This window comes from Sorghum bicolor, chromosome 9, assembly GCF_000003195.3.
Source record: "Sorghum bicolor cultivar BTx623 chromosome 9, Sorghum_bicolor_NCBIv3, whole genome shotgun sequence".
Lineage (NCBI taxonomy): Eukaryota > Viridiplantae > Streptophyta > Magnoliopsida > Poales > Poaceae > Sorghum > Sorghum bicolor.
In genome coordinates this window covers 4,155,028-4,174,128 of record NC_012878.2, presented here as the reverse complement: position 1 = coordinate 4,174,128, position 19,101 = coordinate 4,155,028, and the positions used below count along the sequence as shown (strand labels likewise).

General features: G+C 42.5%; 2 protein-coding genes and 1 long non-coding RNA gene across 3 annotated transcripts; all 3 read right to left on the bottom strand.

Moving 5' to 3' along the window:
* Nucleotides 4,903-5,342, bottom strand: LOC110430045. The gene is made up of 2 exons (XR_002447240.1): nucleotides 5,302-5,342; nucleotides 4,903-5,191 (listed from the first exon to the last, which is right to left on the bottom strand). It is a non-coding gene; the product is annotated as an uncharacterized LOC110430045 (long non-coding RNA).
* Nucleotides 5,405-7,000, bottom strand: LOC8075974. The gene is made up of 4 exons (XM_021447273.1): nucleotides 6,202-7,000; nucleotides 5,858-6,121; nucleotides 5,657-5,767; nucleotides 5,405-5,564 (listed from the first exon to the last, which is right to left on the bottom strand). The coding sequence occupies exons 1-4, from the start codon at nucleotides 6,921-6,923 to the stop codon at nucleotides 5,465-5,467; spliced, it is 1,197 nt and encodes a 398-aa protein (XP_021302948.1). The 5' UTR covers nucleotides 6,924-7,000; the 3' UTR covers nucleotides 5,405-5,464.
* Nucleotides 6,962-18,442, bottom strand: LOC8075973. Its single transcript, XM_002439236.2, has 2 exons — nucleotides 18,207-18,442; nucleotides 6,962-8,028 (listed from the first exon to the last, which is right to left on the bottom strand). Exons 1-2 carry the CDS (start codon nucleotides 18,313-18,315, stop codon nucleotides 6,962-6,964), a joined length of 1,176 nt encoding a protein of 391 aa, XP_002439281.2. The 5' UTR covers nucleotides 18,316-18,442.

Sequence of the window (19,101 nt, the reverse complement as noted above, 5' to 3'; positions counted from 1 at the left end):
GTGTGCTCTGGGCCATGAGCTTGGGCTCTAGCATGGCCTCCACGACGAGGTGCTCTGGCGCTGCCTCCATGATGAGGTGGCTCACGTGGAGCCATGTGGGACCGGCAGAGCTCACGTGCAAGGGCTACCGTGGGCAGAGAAGGATCGCCGGTGGGGAAGGCGGAAGAGCACCTGCGGGGAGGCGGTGACTGGAACACGAGCAATGGCTAGCTCGGGCCTGGCGCCGATTGAACGACCGATCCTAGCCTGGCTATCTCTATACGAATGGCCACTCTTAGTCAGGCTCCAACCCACTTCAGGCAACCAAACAGAGCAAAATTGGCTCTAGGGATTAGGGAAATTGCTCAAGAAGGACTCTTTTTGGTGGAGGGGTGTTTTAAAATTTTTGGACAAATTCAAAGGGATGGCAAGGGTTGAGGTCAACAGTGGAAAATCTTGCAGGTTGTGGGAGGATCTTTGGGGACTGAACCTGTCATCCACAAATTTCCATAGCTGCATTCATTTGTAAAGAAACATCACATTGCCTTTGCTGAAGGTGAAATTGTAACTCCTTGTCATAGATTGTTCCATCTGCCCCTTTCACAGCAAGCACATATTCAGATGCTACAACTTCAAGCATAGATATGATTTGCCACAAAAGTGGTTTTTTATTTGGAATTCTCATCTTTACTCAGTCAAGAAAGCATACAGACATCTGAGTGGGCACCTAAATTTGCACCCAGCTTACAAATGGTTGTGGAGCAGCTCTTGTCAGAAAAAAAAAACAAAGTATTTTCTTTAGTTGCTCATTGAGGACAGATTACGCACTAGGGAACTTCTGAGAAAGAAAAAACATGCTCCTGCAGGATTATAGTGGCCCTTTGTGCAATGGTACATTAGATGAATCTTCGGCTCATCTTTTCTTGGACCCAGCGCTGGACCTGGATAAACCTGCAGCCGGATTCGAATCTTGATCCTTTTCAGAATTTGCAGAGTTTCAGAAACAGATGCAGGCTCTTTTCTTCATGGAAGTCATCATCTTCATGTGCTAGGCAATCTGGAAGGCTAGAAAAAGATGCACTAGTAAAAATTTCTACTTTTACGACGAATTGATTTTGTCACTAAAGATGACAAATTCATAATAATTTTAGATTTGTCATAGAAGTCGCGTCCTTCTTGCATATCTATGACGAATTTGATAAAATCGTCATAGAAGTGTCTTCATCTATGACAAAAATCAGGTCATCATAGAAGTGTTTTGCCATGTGTGGCAGGGGCTGCCATGCTGGTAGGCGCTTCCGTTGAAGATTCTTTTTATGTGTACATGCTACCTGCTATAGCCTGTTGCATTGGACGGGGATAGTTTGAGTATGTGTCACCTTTTTATTGCACAATGTGGTGGTTCGAGCATGTTTCGGGTCCTTATTAGACCATGTGTTGTTTTTCTGTTGTTCCACAAGTCAGTTTTTGTACTACCACACGTGTCGTGTTGCCACCGGATCACGTGTCACTTCTTCATTGGACCATATGTCATATTTTTATTAGTCCACATGTCCATTTCTTATTTGACCACACATCACTATAGTCCATCCACATGCCGTATTTTTATCTTCACGATTTTCTTGCACATGTTGGATTTTAATAGCCCACGTGTTGTGCCCTAGCCAATTCACGTGTCGTGCACTAGTTCGTCCATGTGTCGCATTTTTATTTAATCGTGTGGTCTGTCCTGGTTCTACCATGTGTAGTACAATCAAATCGTCATAGAAGTAATTTGAGATCGGCACTACTGTACAGACTGTGTACAGACTGACTACATCAGTACTTAGCCTGGCAATCAAATAACAATAACTTACACCGAGTATCACCATATTAAATTGGCATACCACATCAAACCACAAAAATGTTCAAGACCTCAAGCCGCGCAGGAGTACATTGAGTGAGGCCTTGTTTAGTTCCCACAAAAAACCAAAAAATTTCAAGATTCTCCGTCACATCGAATTTTATGGCATATGCATGGAGCATTAAATATAGATAAAAACAAAAACTAATTGCACAGTTTGTCTGTAAATCACGAGACAATCTTTTAAACCTAGTTACTCCATAATTAACAATATTTGTTAAATAAAAACGAAAGTGCTACGGTAGCGAAATTCAAAAAGTTTTCACAACTAAACAAGGCTTGAGTATTACCAGAACCACTGATGTGCGTGCATCGCTGACACGCACGCCAATGCCACCCTCTCTTGCTGTCGCCGCCCATCCCAAGTTCAACGGGTATAGATTTGTTTCCACCTGCAGGGATATATCCAATATATAAACTTGTCCACGCTGACAACATATACTACACCAAGGACATGTCAACACAACCATGTGTCTAGCGCAACGGTGAAGACAGTCTATTCCTTGCTCTGGGTCCCGGGTTTGACTCTGGGATCTCATGGTTTTTTGAGTTTAATGAATTTATTAAACCCCAACAACAACAAGGTCGAATGGTGATGAAAAAGGTGACGTCTGGTCTCACATGTCGGACACATGACACACAAATACCGTTGGATCCCATAGGTCAGATGGTGGAGAAAGGTGCCGTCGGGTCCCACAAGTTGGATGTAGAAGGGTCAGTAAAAGGATTGAGCGGAGACTTTTATGACATACAAGGGTCGGCGAAAGGATCAAGCAGAGACTTTAATGACGAATTGCAAGCGTCACGGATGAGTAACTGCAGGTTCCAACTGGTAAGGGGAACATGGTCTATGTTTTCATTCTCATGTTCCATGTTCTGGGAACGTTTATGTTCCGAGAACATTTATGTTTTGAAAACGTGAATATTCCTGTTCTCATACCCGTTCCAGTTTCGGAAATGGGGACGGGAATGGGAACATGACTGCTATGATGTCGGATGGGGAATGGTCCCATCACTTGGAGAAAGGACCGAGTGAAGACTTCTATGACGAATTGCAAATGTCACGGATGAGTAACTCCAAGCCCTGTAGGGACACATCAGATGGAGAAAGTATTGTCGAGAGATCTATGGCAAAATGACTCGTCACATATCAGTAATTAGTTCAATGACGAAGCCCTGTTTGTTACAGTTCTGAACAAGATGGTCACAGATGAGCAGAAACAGACGCGCGAGTGATCTGTGGTGAAAAATCCTGTGCTGTTCTGTGACGTTTTTTTTTGTGACCATACCCGATTTCGTCATAGATAAGGGGGTCTGAGGATGGTCACGGATGGTCTATGATGAAAGCAAATTTTTCATCATAAAAAACGATTTTCTTAATGATGGATCCGAAATCAACATAGAAGTGGAGATTTCTGCTAGTGATGCCATCTTTCGTCAAATAGCCCCAACTCTGCAAAACCTGAGATTGATTTCAAAGTGGAGCTTCAGCTTTTGCTGCTGAGACCCAAGAATTATTCACCTAGGTTTAACCAATGGATAGCAAATCTTGCATAGCCTGATTTCTCTTAGTGTTGTTTTCAGTTTTCTTTACCTCCTTTGTTTCTTAAACTGCTGTTTAGGCTTTAGTAAGGCTTCTTGTTGTAATTTTTGTATACTTTTTTGAACTTTCTTTTTAATATATTTCAGTAGGTGCTCTAGCCCCTCTCCTTAAAAAAACTATTACAAATAACGAGTGACTTAGGCCTTATTTAGCTACATCCAAAATTTAATTTTTTTCAATATTCCTCATCACATCGAATCTTACGGCACATATGCATAGAGCATTAAATATAGAAAAATAACTAATTGCACAGTTTGATTGTAATTTGTGAGACGAATCTTTTGATCCTAATTAGTCCTATAGTTGGACAATAATTATCAAATACAAACGAAAGTGCTATAGTATCTGAAATCTTTTCACCTAGCGAACTAAACACCTTATCAAAGTTGTTTGCCGCAGCCTCCATCTCTGCAAGACTTAACTACTGGCGGCACAGACGTGATGGCAAAAGCTACATGAACCGAGCTTCCTTGACTTGGTACAGGTGTTTGTATTTCAGAATTAACGGTGTTATGCTTTTAGTGATAGGCGATGTTCCCTTTGACAGCGAGGCATCTGTGGTGACTATGGCCTTGTTTAGTTCCCAAAAAATTTTGCAAAATTTTTCAGATTCTCCGTCACATCGAATCTTTAGACACATGTATGAAGTACTAAATATAGACAAAAATAAAAACTAATTGCACGGTTTGGTCGGAATTGACGAGACAAATCTTTTGAGCCTAGTTAGTCCATGATTGGATAATATTTGTCAAATACAAACAAAAAAGCTACAGTGTCCATTTTGTAAAATATTTTGGAACTAAACAAGGCCTATGTTAATTTCTAGATGTACCATCACAATCTTCTAGAGGTGCTCATAGGGGGTAGGGCTTACGTACGTATATTCACAGGGTGAGTATGCGTGCGTGTTGAATGTTTGTGTCTGTACTTATATAATTTGCAAAAAAAAAACACTACTACAGCCAGGTACTGCAGGGGCGGCTAAATAAGCTCTGTAAGGGCGGCTGGCCCAGCCGCCCTTATGCAAACGCTCTTACAGTGGAATTCACTGTAAGGGCGGTTCAACACCAGCCGCCCTTACAGAGGCCCACTGTAAGGGCGGTTGGAAACAACAGCCGCCCTTACAGTGGCCTACTGTAAGAGCGGTTGGTGCTTCCAGCCGCCCTTATAGTGAGCCTTAGTAAGGGCGGCTTGTGTCTCAGCCGCCTCTATTGTCTGCATTTGCAAGGGCGGCTCTATCTAGAACCGCCCCTACAGTTATTTTTCAAAAAAAAAATAAAAATTACAATAATCGAGTTGACAGCACAGCACAGCACCACATACATATATACATATATAATCAGAGACAGAAAACATCACAGATTCACAACATAAATATCCATACATATACACAGCACCACATTTCAAGTCCAAAATGTTTCCATGTCCAAATCCATCCAAAAGAGTCCGAAATTTTTCAGGTACTAATACAAATCGATCACAGTCCATTCCAACAAGTTCACATGTAATCAACGACCTAGACATAGCCTATCCCACTGACGGAGGTGCTGGTAAAGAGGATTGCTACCTAAGTCGGACTGTGGGTTATGGTAATCACCTTTGTAATAAACAACATGGTCCATTATAAAGTTGCAAAGGTCACCGACAATCTCTAAGAGGTCATCATCCCTGTAGACATCCCTTTTTAGTCCTTTTTCTTCTTTCCACTACAAGATCGTAAAAGACAAGTTTAGGTCTAGTGTAAAGAAGAGATTGCAAAGCTAAGTGAGAAATACTATGTTTTCATACTACAACCCACTAAGAGATTCAAACTTACCAATTCAGGGTGTCTCCTGTAGCCTTTTGTGTTACTGATGAAAGCACATACATAGTATCCACAATGCAGACTCCCTGGCCTTTGCTTGGGAAACTTTGTTTCAATTTGCAAATGGAGATGTGTCAAGTATAAGTACTGAAAAAATTAGTAATTTTATGCCAAACTAAGTCGCACTTACCGAACATAGAGATTTGAAACGCAAGTGGCTCCCCAGACCTGGATCATGCCTTCCTTTGTGATTCTTGACATAGGCCCTGAATGCCCTGTTTGAATGAGAATCGATGTGACTTGTAGTATGCAGAAGTCGATATTAAAGTGAATCATATAAGGTTACTAGGATTACAAATTTGCTTACGTAATGAGAATTGACATGAAGTCTTTATATGTGTGAGGGTCAAAATCTGCAGAATCACAAATCCATGCCATGTTCATCCCGACATCGAGACCTATGACTATCCAGTGATTGCTACAACAATTTTAAATAAATACATAAGTACCTTTGCATCAAAATAAGATAAACCGAACAATCGTTAAGTATACAATTAATCGAACTTACTTGAAGTGGTATGGAATCCATATTGTTTCGAAGTGTTGGAGATTCTTTAAACATACGGCAAGCCATGCCGCAACCTTAAGAGACTCTTCTCTTATTTTGGCCGCACGGATCTTTTCTTTCTCCGCCAACGTCCCTCCAGCAGCTAGCTGTGGCGCATCCAATTCCCATCTCGATGGGTAATTAAAATTTATTTGTGCTATAGGCATAGGGTCTACATACCCGGCTTTCGTTGAGCGTGTAGATTTCATAAAGTTTGCTTGCATTCTAAAAATCATGACGTAAGTTAGTTTTAGCAAAATCCAACTAGGTTACTTTCAAATCATATCAAGAGGAAGAGGACTTACAGGCACCAAGTGCGAATCAGATTCATCGACATTGAACTAAGGTGAAAGCATGATTGGATGTCGCTGAAGTCAAAGGCAATACCCGAAGCAGGGCCTCCAAATGTGCGAGCAGGTATTACTGCTTCCAACACATTCAGTTCTGTACGTGAAACATGCAAGTAGTACCAATCATGGAACCTTCTCATTCCATATGGCATCTTACACAAGACCCGGTTTGGTAGGAAACGTTTGCCTTTTACATATTCTTTCGGGCAATCCTTTGACCACTTGATGGTTTCAACATCTGGATACTTTGTTATCGTTGTGTAGTCTGAGGTGTCAGTGGGCATCCTGTAGGCAAATTTGTTCGGGCCTTGGTTCTCAGGCTTGAACTGGTCATGAGCATACCACTTGTACATACCCGAGACATTCATATCCACAAAAGATTTTGACCCTGTCGACCTTATCATGATGGGGATCTTTTCACGAGCTTCACATACTAGAGGGAGTAGTTCTTCATGTGTCGGCGGTGCTTGTTGAAAAGTCTGTGCCATCTCATCATGGCCTTGCTCGGGGCGAGCTGGAGAATGTTGTGGCTTAGGAGGCACATGTGGTGTCTCGTCATGCTCTGACTCGGCACGAGCTGTAGAAGGTTTTGGGCTATGAGGCACATGTGGTGTCTCGTCACGCTTTGGCTCGGCACGAGCTGTAGAAGGTTGCGGACTCTGAGGCACATGTGGCATCTCATGCTCTGGCTCCGCACGAGCTACAGAAGGTTCACCTATTTGAGGCTCATGTGGCGTCTCATCATGCCCTGGCTCCCCCCTTGCTCACCAGCGGTTGGAGAAGCCGGTACCCTCTCATGCATCAAGTGGTCCTCATGAGACGGTGAATACACCGCTCCATCCTCAAGGTGGACTCTCTCCAGGTGTACATCACTTGGAGTTGGCGAGGAAACATTCAACACAATATCCTTTTTGTACCATAGGATGAACTGTTTCATGAGTAGTCCAAGCTCACGAATCCCCTCGCTAGTTGGGTGTTCAATCTTATGCTTCGCGTACTCGGGATTCACGGTATGCACCTCAACCTTACTATAGTCGGCCGAGACCGGTTTATGGTGCCAGATGTCGCCTGGAATTGGAGGATGTGCCAGACCCGTTGCCACCTCAGCCATCTCCTGTCCCCTACCGATGGGAATCAACAGGATGCAACGAGTTGGCACCCGTATGTGATCGACTGAGGCGGAGGCTGCATTGGAACCTTGGCTGCTTTGAACATTTGGAGGGCTACCAACTAGAACCAAATCCCTAGGCGGCTCCATTTGTGACCGTCGCTCAGTAGACAGTCCTTGCTCCTGTAGTTCCTTGGCAACTAGGGTCTTCACTAGGGTGGCAAGACTCTCCTCCCGGTTTCTACCATGTTTCTTGTACATCTCCACATCCTCTCGAAATCCTTCCTTCCAGGTCTTATGTTTCCCTAACCCCCTGACACGGCCTGGGTGCTCGGGGTTTCCCAAGCCAAGGCTAAGCTCGTCCTTCTCTCTAGAAGGAGTGAATGAGCCCTTCTCGATGTCTTCAGAATATTTCATTATCCTTGACACTGCCTCCTCGGTCTCTGGCTTGGCAAATTTCAGACTGCTGCCTGATTCTTCAAGATTCCTGGCAAAGAGCCAACGCTTGGTGCGTGGCTTCAATTTCATTACTTTTGTATTCCCAGCAGCTACGGCCTCCTCTTCCATCTTTCTAAACATCTCTTCCTTGCCCTCGTAGCCACCGGGGCCTAGACGAGGGTGGTGGATGTTCTTCTTCGCCTGCAAGCTGTTCTTTTCACTTAAGGCCAAAGATTCTGGTGCAGTCTTCTCAGCCACGAGCAACGCCCAGATAGCAGGAGTGATGTGTCCATACTTATGGTACGGAGTTAACCCCTTTTTGATGTACTCGGTGTTCAGCTCATTCCTCCAACGTCGGAAGGATTCTCCCATCATCTTCATAGCACGTCGTCTTACTAGGGGTAGCTTCTCTGCCGGAATCCTAAAATTAAAATTGACCAACAGACGATTTTTCCATAGGTCATCCTTTATGTCCTCTGGATAGTCGTGCCAATTACGGATTGATGGGTTCAACTTGTCTCTGACTAGGGCCCCAATTGCATTGCGGAATTTTGATTGGAACTCCTTTGGCTTAAGGATCTGCCCTTCTTCCCCAACCTCATCAATCACATAAACCATTTTTGCATTTGGATAGTGGTTTGGCTTTCTGACCCCTCCTTTCCTTTTCACTTTGGTAGTCGAGGCCGAGGTTGTGCCTTCAGGTTGCGGAGCAGAGGCCACAATCGTAGTCTCTGTGCCTGTTGCCTCTGCCCTCCTTTCCCTTGCCCCGTCGTGTCCGGCGAAACGTGTCGGACGCCGACGTGGTCTTTTTGGAGGTTTAGGAGGGACCTGTATAAACAACAGGTCAAAGTGTTAGTAGAGGTAACACAGCCATATCGTTACCAAAATTTATGGTTTACTAAGTGACCTTCATATCCCTACCTCCTCGTTTGGGTCAAAGTCCTTGTCCAACTCATCCGTCGTTGGCTTCCGTCTAGGTTCACATGGGTGTGGATCCTCAGGACTTTCATATCCCGAGGTTGAGTCATCGTCCTTGCTAGATCCTTCATCAGTCTCTCCTCTTCCCGCTTCTCCCCCTTGCTCCTCGCCAGACTCCTCCTGAGTAAGCATAAATGCTACACCATTGCCCACTTCTTCATCAAACTGTTCCTGAGAAAACTGATCATGTATTTCTTGCTCTCTAGGGCTAGGGTGCTCTTCATGTTCGTTGGATCGGGCTGCATTGCTTGTTGTCCGTGTCATTTCGTGATTTGTTCTAACAGATGAAAGGAATAAAGTGTGCTTTAGTAGTAGTAGTAGTAGCAGCAGCAGCAGCATTAGTAGTAGTCGTAGCAGCAGCAGTGCTTTAGTAGTAGTAGTAGTAGTAGGTTGAAGAGAGGAGAAGAGAGAGCAGCAGTGCTTTAGTAGTAGTATTAGTAGTAGTAGTAGTAGTAGTAGTAGTAGTAGTAGTAGTAGTAGTAGTAGTAGTAGTAGTAGTAGTAGTAGTAGTAGTAGTAGTAGTAGTAGTAGTAGTAGTAGTAGTAGTAGTAGTAGTAGTAGTAGTAGTAGTACTAGTAGTAGTAGTAGCAGCAGCAGCAGCTAGGACTAGTAGTAGACTAGTGCAGCAGTGTTGGAGAGAGGATGAGAGTAGAAAATAGAAGAGAGACAGAAAGAGCAGAGAGGAAGGAGAGGTGAGGAGAGGGAAAGGTTTTAAAAAGGCCTTAGAAATATGTCTACCATCATTTGATCAAGAACTTGGAGCATCAAGGCATCAAAACAGAGAAGTAGGTTGAAGAGAGGAGAAGAGAGAGCAGCAGTGCTTTAGTAGTAGTAGCAGTGCTTTAGTAGTAGTAGCAGCAGCAGCAGATGAGAGGAGAAGATAGGAGAGAGAACACACAAAGGAGACAAATTAGTTTGGTAGTAGTAGAAGAAGAAGAAGAAACTAATGTGCCCTCAAATTAGCGGGTTGCTGCTTTATAGAGCCATCCGCTGCTCTGTGGTGATCATAGATCATAGACTTATATGACAGTCAGTAATAGGTTAAGAGAAAACCCATTTGCACTACAAGACCGAAAACCTCTGGGGGAGGCTAGTATCCAATGGCACTCCATTCGAGACGAGTTTCCCCCAGAAGCTTTCGGTCTAGGAGAAGCTATGGGTATTTGACTGTCATGTTGTCTCACTACACCTTTTGTATCATCGAGCAAGAAATTTTGAAAAAAAAGTAGTACAAGTAGTAAAGGCCTCAGTACCATGTCAATCATCATTTGATCATGAACTTGGAGCATAAAGGCATCGTAATAGAGAAGATGAGGTCATATAGGGGCCGCTGGTAACGATGCCAAGTTCCTCACAAGTTCCTGATCATCAGCTCATATTATTCCATACAATGAATGGACTTAGACAATCTCATCATCGGCAAAACAAAGGAGAGAAGAAAAATAGAAGAGGAGAGTAGTAGTAGTAGTATAGAGGAGCACAGTTTATAAAACTGTCATAGAGAGGGTAGTAGGAGAGTTGGGCACAACAGCAGTAGTAGTAGGATTACAGTAAGCCCCAATAGTAGGGTAGTACTAGTAGAGTACTAGAGTAGAGCAGCAGCTAGCACTAGTAGTAGACTAGTGCAGTAGTGTTGGAGAGAGGATGAGAGTAGAGAATAGAAGAGAGATAGAAGGAGCAGAGAGGAAGGAGAGGTGAGGAGAGGGAAAGGTTTAAAAAAGGCCTCAGAAACATGTCTAGCATCATTTGATCAAGAACTTGGAGCATCAAGGCATCAAAACAGAGAACAAGGCACTATAGAGGCGGCTAGTAATGATGCCAAGTTACTCATAAGTTTTGGATCATCAGCTCATATTCTAAAATAATGTATTGAATTAGACAATTTCATCATCGGCAAAACAATAGTAGAGGAGAGAGGGTATAGTAGTAGTATAGAGGGGCACGGTTCAAAAAATGTCACCAATTCAAAATTATGCCAGTAAGCCACCACAACAGTAGAGTAGTAGTAGTAGTAGTAGTAGTAGTAGTAGTAGTAGTAGTAGTAGTAGTAGAGAGGAGTGGCATATAAGCAGCCTGCTATACAAACAACAGTAATTATGCCTCAGTATATAAAACTGTCATAGAGAGAGTAGTAGTACAGTTGTAGTACAAAAGCAGTAGTAGTAGGATTACAGTAAGCCACAAATTAAAATGACAGTAAGCCACCAGAACGTAACCAGTAATAGGTAACCAGTGACTAAACTATGTAACTTGTGGGAGAAATAAGAAACAGATTGACTATCAAATGATAAGCTAATGCAAGGCATAGAAGTCAAAGTAAACAGATTGACTATAAAATGATAATGGAACAAACTAGAAGTCAAAGATCATACAAATAGAGTTCAGAGTCAAACATAAAGATAATAGATGATTGAGGGAACATTTCCTGAATCTATAATAATATTCATGTCAAATATGACTCAGGCAAAAGCATCATTAACCAGAAATTAATTTATAAACTAAAAATTAATAGACCTATTTCAAGTCACAAAGCTATTAGCAGCCAAGGCCCTCCTGAGCTTGGTGTAGCAGCAGTAGCAGCCAACGTTACATCTGCATCGCTAATTACACTGACAATAACTGTGTTCATATATGCAGGCAACATAGCTCTAAAAGACAATTACAGTAGTATGATCGACATCGATTATGACATCAGAGCCCCGGATTATAGCTATCTGCTGATAGCAGAAATGAAAGAGACTTCTATTACCAAAAGTTTGATATATTCAGAACGTGCAAAGGTAAAACCATCCAGCTGCTTCAACTACTGCAGCAATGTCTACAAGACTTCAAACACAGAGCTACCAGAATTTCAAACATAGTTACAACCCTCGCAGACACCAGTACAGACAACAAGTATATATACCTTTGTGACTTTGCTAGGCACCTAAAATCTACTGCAGATCATGCATATAGAAACTATGCCATTATAGGCGATCACATACTATTGGTGCAGAGGCAACCTGAGCAGCCTATGAAACTAGATGGTTTCAAAAAATCAAAATCCCACCATTGTACGAGGTATGCCACTATAGTAAAAAGAACAAGCTCCCACTGCTGCCACACGAACTCTGAAAATAATTTGCACCACTTACTCAGAACTAACGTGCACACAAACCACGCAGGTACCAGTTCCGCCATCATATATTACCAGGCTTAAGGTTATCTACGCTGCAGCAACCAAGATGGTACATAAAACAGAGACTACCATTACTACTGCAGAGACATCTACAGGTCAATTCGAAGCCTTTGTGACCATGCAAAACAAGACACATAAATACAATGATGTCCCCTACAAAAATGAAGCCTCAGTGAAAGCAGCAGCTATCTATTACTCACTAAAACAGATGACAAACATTCTTGGATACCAAATTATTGATCTCAACTATCCAATCCTATCACAGCTAGTCACTGCAACAAATGATCTAACCATACACATTGGTCTACTACAGTGATGTGTATCCTATATCACCGCAGACATAGGATTGGATAGCAAAGTGAGCAAACTCACATACCTTTGGAGGAGAAGGAGAGAGTCGCGGACGGGCAGCGCCTAGGGTTCCTAGCAGGCGGAGTGCCCAGGCTCACCGACGGGCGGGCGGCCGCGCGTGGATCTTCGGCCCTCGGCGACGTCTAGGGTTCTGACAGGGCGGAGCGCACGGGCTCGCACATGGACGGAAGCAGGTCGCCGAGCTCGCGGAAGAAGAGATCGTGGACGCGCCGAAGAAGAGCTCGTGGACGACCGAGGTCCTCGGCCAGACTCGCCGAGCTCGTGGAGGCGCGCGTGGGCGGGCGGCCGTGTGCAGATCTGGCTCCCGGCGGCAGCAGAGTGGTGGCGTGGCACGGGCACCAGCGAAGGGGGAGGGGGAGGAGAGCGCGGGGAGGAGAGTGGTGGCGTTGCACGGCACCGGCGAAGGGGGAGGGGGAGGGGGAGGAGAGTGGTGGCGTGGAATCGGGCGGCGGCGGCTAGGGTTCCGATCGGGGGGGAATCGGGCAGCCTGACGGCGTCCAACTGCGAATGAGAACGCCCTGGCTTAGGCGCTGCGAACGGAAGGGGGTTTTATGGAGGGCAGCCCCAGTGTAAGGGCGGTTCAGATGTGAACCGCCCTTATTGTGGTTTTCTTGAAATTTAAAATCATTTTTTTAATTTAGTTAAAGTTCAAAATGTATTTATATAATAATTTTAATTTATTCCATGTATTTTTATATTTAATTTATATATATTATATAATTTCAAACTATTCCAAGTTTTTGTATCTTTAATTTATATACATTATATAATTTCAAACTAAATTGGTTTGGAATTAAAAAATAAATTTGTGTAAACTTAAAAATTCTTTAGTGCCTCACTTGACCTAATATGTAATAATTTTGAATTATTTCATACATTTTTATGATTAGTTTATATATATATATGTGCAAAGTTTATTCATTTTTGTCTACTTTGACCAAGTCAAACATTGGATTTTTGACAAAATACACTTTGACCGGACCCGAGATGGTCTCACATGCAAAAGTCATGAATACAAAGTTTGTTCCCCTTCTCAAGATACACATTTGGTGTAATGGTCAACTTTTCATATGAGATGGTTTGGACCACTCAAATTTTGAAATTTCAAATTTTTACTGCTACACGCACGTTTTCGGGACCCTAAATGGCCCCAACTCCGAAAGTCATGAATAGCAACTTTGTTCCACTCATCAAGATGTACATTTGATATATAGGACATTTTTGCATTTGACAAAGCGTTAAGAAAGTGCAGTTCTAAATCCACAAGTCCCGCATGTAGTTTCATAAAGTCTATGTGTGATTCAAGACTTTGTGACTAGAGTTTACAAACACTTTCTCAAATGCAAAAATGTCCTATGTATGAAATGTGTATCTTGATGAGCTCTAACTACCTTGTATTCAAAAGTTTTTCATTTGAGGTCATTTACTCACTCGTTTGACCAGGTTTGTCCAAGCCACGCCTTGGGTTTTCAAAACATGTGAACTGAGTTTTCTGTAACTTTTCCAAATGCAAAAATGTATTGTGTACCAAAGGTAGACCTTGATGAGATCTAACTATGTTGTATTCAATTTTTTTTCATTTGAGGTCTTTTATTGCCTAGTTTGACCTAGTTTGACCAAGTCAAACATTGTATTTTTGACAAAATACACTTTGACCGGACCCGAGATGGTCTCAGATGCAAAAGTCATGAATACAAAGTTTGTTCCCCTTCTCAAGATACACATTTGGTGTAATGGTCAACTTTTCATATGAGATGGTTTGGACCACTCAAATTTTGAAATTTCAAATTTTTACTGCTACACGCACGTTTTCGGGACCCTAAATGGCCCCAACTCCGAAAGTCATGAATAGCAACTTTGTTCCACTCATCAAGATGTACATTTGATATATAGGACGTTTTTGCATTTGACAAAGCGTTAAGAAAGTGCAGTTCTAAATCCACAAGTCCCGCATGTAGTTTCATAAAGTCTATGTGTGATTCAAGACTTTGTGACTAGAGTTTACAAACACTTTCTCAAATGCAAAAATGTCCTATGTATGAAATGTGTATCTTGATGAGCTCTAACTACCTTGTATTCAAAAGTTTTTCATTTGAGGTCATTTACTCACTCGTTTGACCAGGTTTGTCCAAGCCACGCCTTGGGTTTTCAAAACATGTGAACTGAGTTTTCTGTAACTTTTCCAAATGCAAAAATGTATTGTGTACCAAAGGTAGACCTTGATGAGATCTAACTATGTTGTATTCAATTTTTTTTCATTTGAGGTCTTTTATTGCCTAGTTTGACCTAGTTTGACCAAGTCAAACATTGTATTTTTGACAAAATACACTTTGACCGGACCCGAGATGGTCTCAGATGCAAAAGTCATGAATACAAAGTTTGTTCCCCTTCTCAAGATACACATTTGGTGTAATGGTCAACTTTTCATATGAGATGGTTTGGACCACTCAAATTTTGAAATTTCAAATTTTTACTGCTACACGCACGTTTTCGGGACCCTAAATGGCCCCAACTCCGAAAGTCATGAATAACAACTTTGTTCCACTCATCAAGATGTACATTTGATATATAGGACGTTTTTGCATTTGACAAAGCGTTAAGAAATGTAGTCTCACACACATACATAAATGTAGTCTCACACACATACATAAATGTAGTCTCACATGGATACATAAATAAAGTCTCACACACATACAAATGACTATTTATTAGTATCCGCCGCCGTAACAGTTTTCCACTTCACACCTTTTCGTTCCCATGGCAATACATCTTTGGGTAGGCTTTTTTCCACAACACCGATCTTGTTAATAAAGTCTGTGAATAGCGGCATCTGATCGCACTTATTGTAGGCTTCAACATCATCAACGCCATCAACTCCAATAATGTGCTGTTTTCCAGGGATAACCACATGCTTAGGTTTCTTCTTTGGGGGGACAATGCTGAGCGGGTCGGTCATATAGAAAACCTGTGTAACATGTGAAGCAAGGACCCATGGATCATCCTGGTAGCCTATGCTGTGAAGGTCCACGACCCTCAATCCGATTTCATTGAATTCATGTTGCTTGATCCAGCGACATCGAAATAGGGCCACATTTAGTGCCTCAGTTCCATAGTCAAGTTCCCATATATCTTCAATTATGCCAAAGTAGTCGATCTTTTGTCCCCCTGCGCCGATAGCCACTGCTCGAACACCACTGTTTTGGTTCACACATTTACTATCCTTTGCGTGGGTATAGTATGTGTACCCATTGATCTCATAAGAACTCCAAGATGTCACCTGTCTTGATGGCCCCGCTGCCAACTTACTGATGGTAATAGAATCTATGGTTTCTCCAGGCTGTATGTTTTGGTCCTTCAACCATGAAGTTAGGCGTTGCTTGTGTTGTTTCATGACCCAATCACCTGTACGACCATTTCTCTCTGATTGGATGATCTCCATGTGTTCATCAATATATGGTTCCATCAGTTTTGTGCTCGCCAAGACAGCGTAGTGCGCCCGACTCACTTCAGCGTATTCATTGTCGATGAAGATTTTTCTACCATTTGTGCCCTTCCCGGCCAGCCTACCCTTGTAGTGAGAATCGGGAATACCAATCCCTCTCTGTACTTTTAGGTACTCTTGACAGCACTCGATGACTTCTTCACTACTGTAGCCCTCTATCATAGAGCCCTCTGGGTATGCACGATTATGCACATATCGACTTAGAACCGACATGAACCGCTCATACGACCACATTTCATGCAAGTAGCAAGGGCCCAACGCCTGTATCTGATGAACCATGTGAATCATGAGATGTACCATAGGGTCGAAGAAAGCGGGAGGTAAACACATCTCTAGTTGGTTTTGGGTCTCTACGACAAAATCATGTAGGTCACTCAGCTCTGTCTTGCTAATCTTCTTCTATGAGATCTTCGACCAGAAGTAGCACATGCGGGTGATAGCCATCTTCAAAAACTCTGGCTTGATAGCCCTTATTGCGATTGGTAGGAACACCGTCAGCATCATATGATAATCGTGAGCCTTGCAGTGTGGAAATGATAGGTCCTTCATCGACACTAGCTTCTTCGGGTTTGCCGAAAACCCAGTCGGGACTTTGATCCCCTTCACAGAAGTGCATAAACCTCTCCTCTCTTCTAGGTCCAGGTTGTAGCTAGCCGCGGGTAGGGTGTATTTTCCAGTTTTTGTCTCAAGTACCGGGTGAAGCTCTGGCATCACATGTAGCTGCTCCATGTCTCTCCTTGCTTTGAGACTATCCTTTGACTTCGGTGTGTCCATCAAGGTAGCGATGAGACTCTCAAAGACATTCTTCTGCACATGCATAGCATCAATGGCATGGGGGACCTCCAATTGTTGCCAATATTCAAGATACTGAAAGAAGATTGACTTTTTCTTAAAAGGCACGCCTTCAATAGGAGGTGTGCTTCTATCTCTAGGTGTTCCATCCATTTTCTTCTTTCCATAGATGACACTTATATTTTTCACCATTTGGAACACATATTGTCCATCATGACGTCTCTCCGGAGGTCGATCTTCATCCTCTGGGATGTTGCCAAAATACTTTAAGTACACTTTGCTGCGGTACTTGTGACCTTGCTTTAAAAAGCGACGATTCCTGATGTAAACAGTCTTCTTAGATCCATCTAGGTACACCCATTTAGTATCATCCAGACAGACTAAGCATCCTGTCTTGCCTTTGATTTGTCCAGACAAGGCAAACAATGCAGGGTGGTCGTTGATAGTCACAAATATTATTGCTCTTAATGTGAAGGTCTCCTTTTGGAAAGCATCATACATCAGCTCCCCTGTCCTCCATAGTTTCTCGAATTCTTCCATCACAGGCTCGAGGAACACGTCCATCTCAAAGCCTGGTTGCTGAGGGCCAGAAACAAGAACAGTGAGGAAAAGATACTTTCTCTTCTGACACAACCACGTTGGGATGTTGTACATGGTCAAGATCACTGGCCAAGTGCTATGGTTGCTCGTCCTCTCGTTGAAGGGATTCATTCCATCGGTGCTCAAGGCAAACCGTACATTCCTTGGGTCCGAACTGAACAGTGGGTTGTTATTATCGAAGTCCTGCCACTGACTGCCATCGGCCGGGTGTGCAATCACATCGTCATCGACCTTGCGCTCATCGTCCCACCATGTCATGAGCGCGGCTTCCTTAGGGTTCAGGAAAATACGCCTCAAGCGGTCGGTCACTGGCAGATACCACATTACCAAGGCAGGAATTTTTCTCTTCTTTGCGTCGTTGCCTAATGGGGTGTCCTCTGGAGGTCGAGATTCTTGTACCACCTTTTTGGAACCCTTCTTACTCCTCTTGTTCCCGGTGGAGGCTTCTCCACCACTGTAAAGGTCATTGTCCTTGTACCGACTTGCCCCACAACGAGGACATTTATCCAGACCTTCGAACGTTTCACCACGAAAAAGGATACAATGGTTGGGGCATGCATGGATCTTTTCAACACCCATTGTCAATGGACTTATGACCTTCTTAGCATGGTATGTGTTGGAGGGAACTAAGTTCGGCAGTGGCAGCACAGATGACAGAAGATGCAACAGATCGTCAAAACTGCAGTCTGACCAGCCGTACTTAGCCTTCAGGATGAGTAGCTCAAGCACAAAACGGAGCAGTGTCCAATGTGTTGGACAGCCCTTCTCAACACCATACACAGTCTCCTTTGACGCTGTTTTCACCCGATCTAGATTTTCTAGACCCTTCTTCTGTTGTAGTATTTCTGGTCCAATGGCCCGAAGCATTTCCTCTAAGTTGTCAAAGTTTTCTGCATCCCCCTCACATGCTCCAACATCATTATTGTCAACACCGCCAACATCCCCATCATTATTGTCGACACCACCGACATCATCACCACGTGCTTGTTCATTTGCTGAATCATGTTGCATTTGTGCTTCAAACATGTCTGCGTATTGGGACAACAATTGGCCTTCTTCAGCATCGTCTTCTTGGTCATCATCGTTGCCATCAAGAAACATTACTTCACCATGATGAAGCCATACTGTGTAGTTCGGGACAAATCCTCGCCTAATCAGATGTGATCTGATGATTTCCACATCATAAGTTGCTAAGTGGTTCTTGCAATCTTTACAGGGACAAATAACTGAACAAATATTTCCTGTTGACAATGTCTTTGCATGATTCACTGCGATTGTAATAAATTTGTCCACCTCATCAGCATAGGCTTGTGAGTACCTTGGCAAACCATACATCCAAGTAGCCCTATTCTCCATCTTTACATAAATAAAAAAATTAATTAGTTGAGAATAATTATTAGCAACAATTAATAAGTAACAATTATTATCTACCATTATTAGCAACAATTAGTAGCTATCATTATTAGCAATAATTGTGTTAGAAATGATTATTAGACATAATTAATAGTACCAATTATTATCTACCATTATTAGCAACAATTAATAAGTAACAATTATTATCTACCATTATTAGCAACAATTAATAAGTAACAATTATTATCTACCATTATTAGCAACAAATAATAAGTACCAATTATTATCTACCATTATTAGCAATAATTAATAAGTAACAATTATTATCTACCATTATTAGCAACAATTATTAGCTATCATTATTGGTAATAATTGTGTTAGAAACGATTATTAGACATAATTAATATTACCAAATATTATCTACCATTATTAGCAACAATTAATAAGTAACAATTATTATCTACCATTTTTAGCAACAATTATTATCTATCATTATTAGTAATAATTGTGTTAGAAACGATTATTAGACATAAT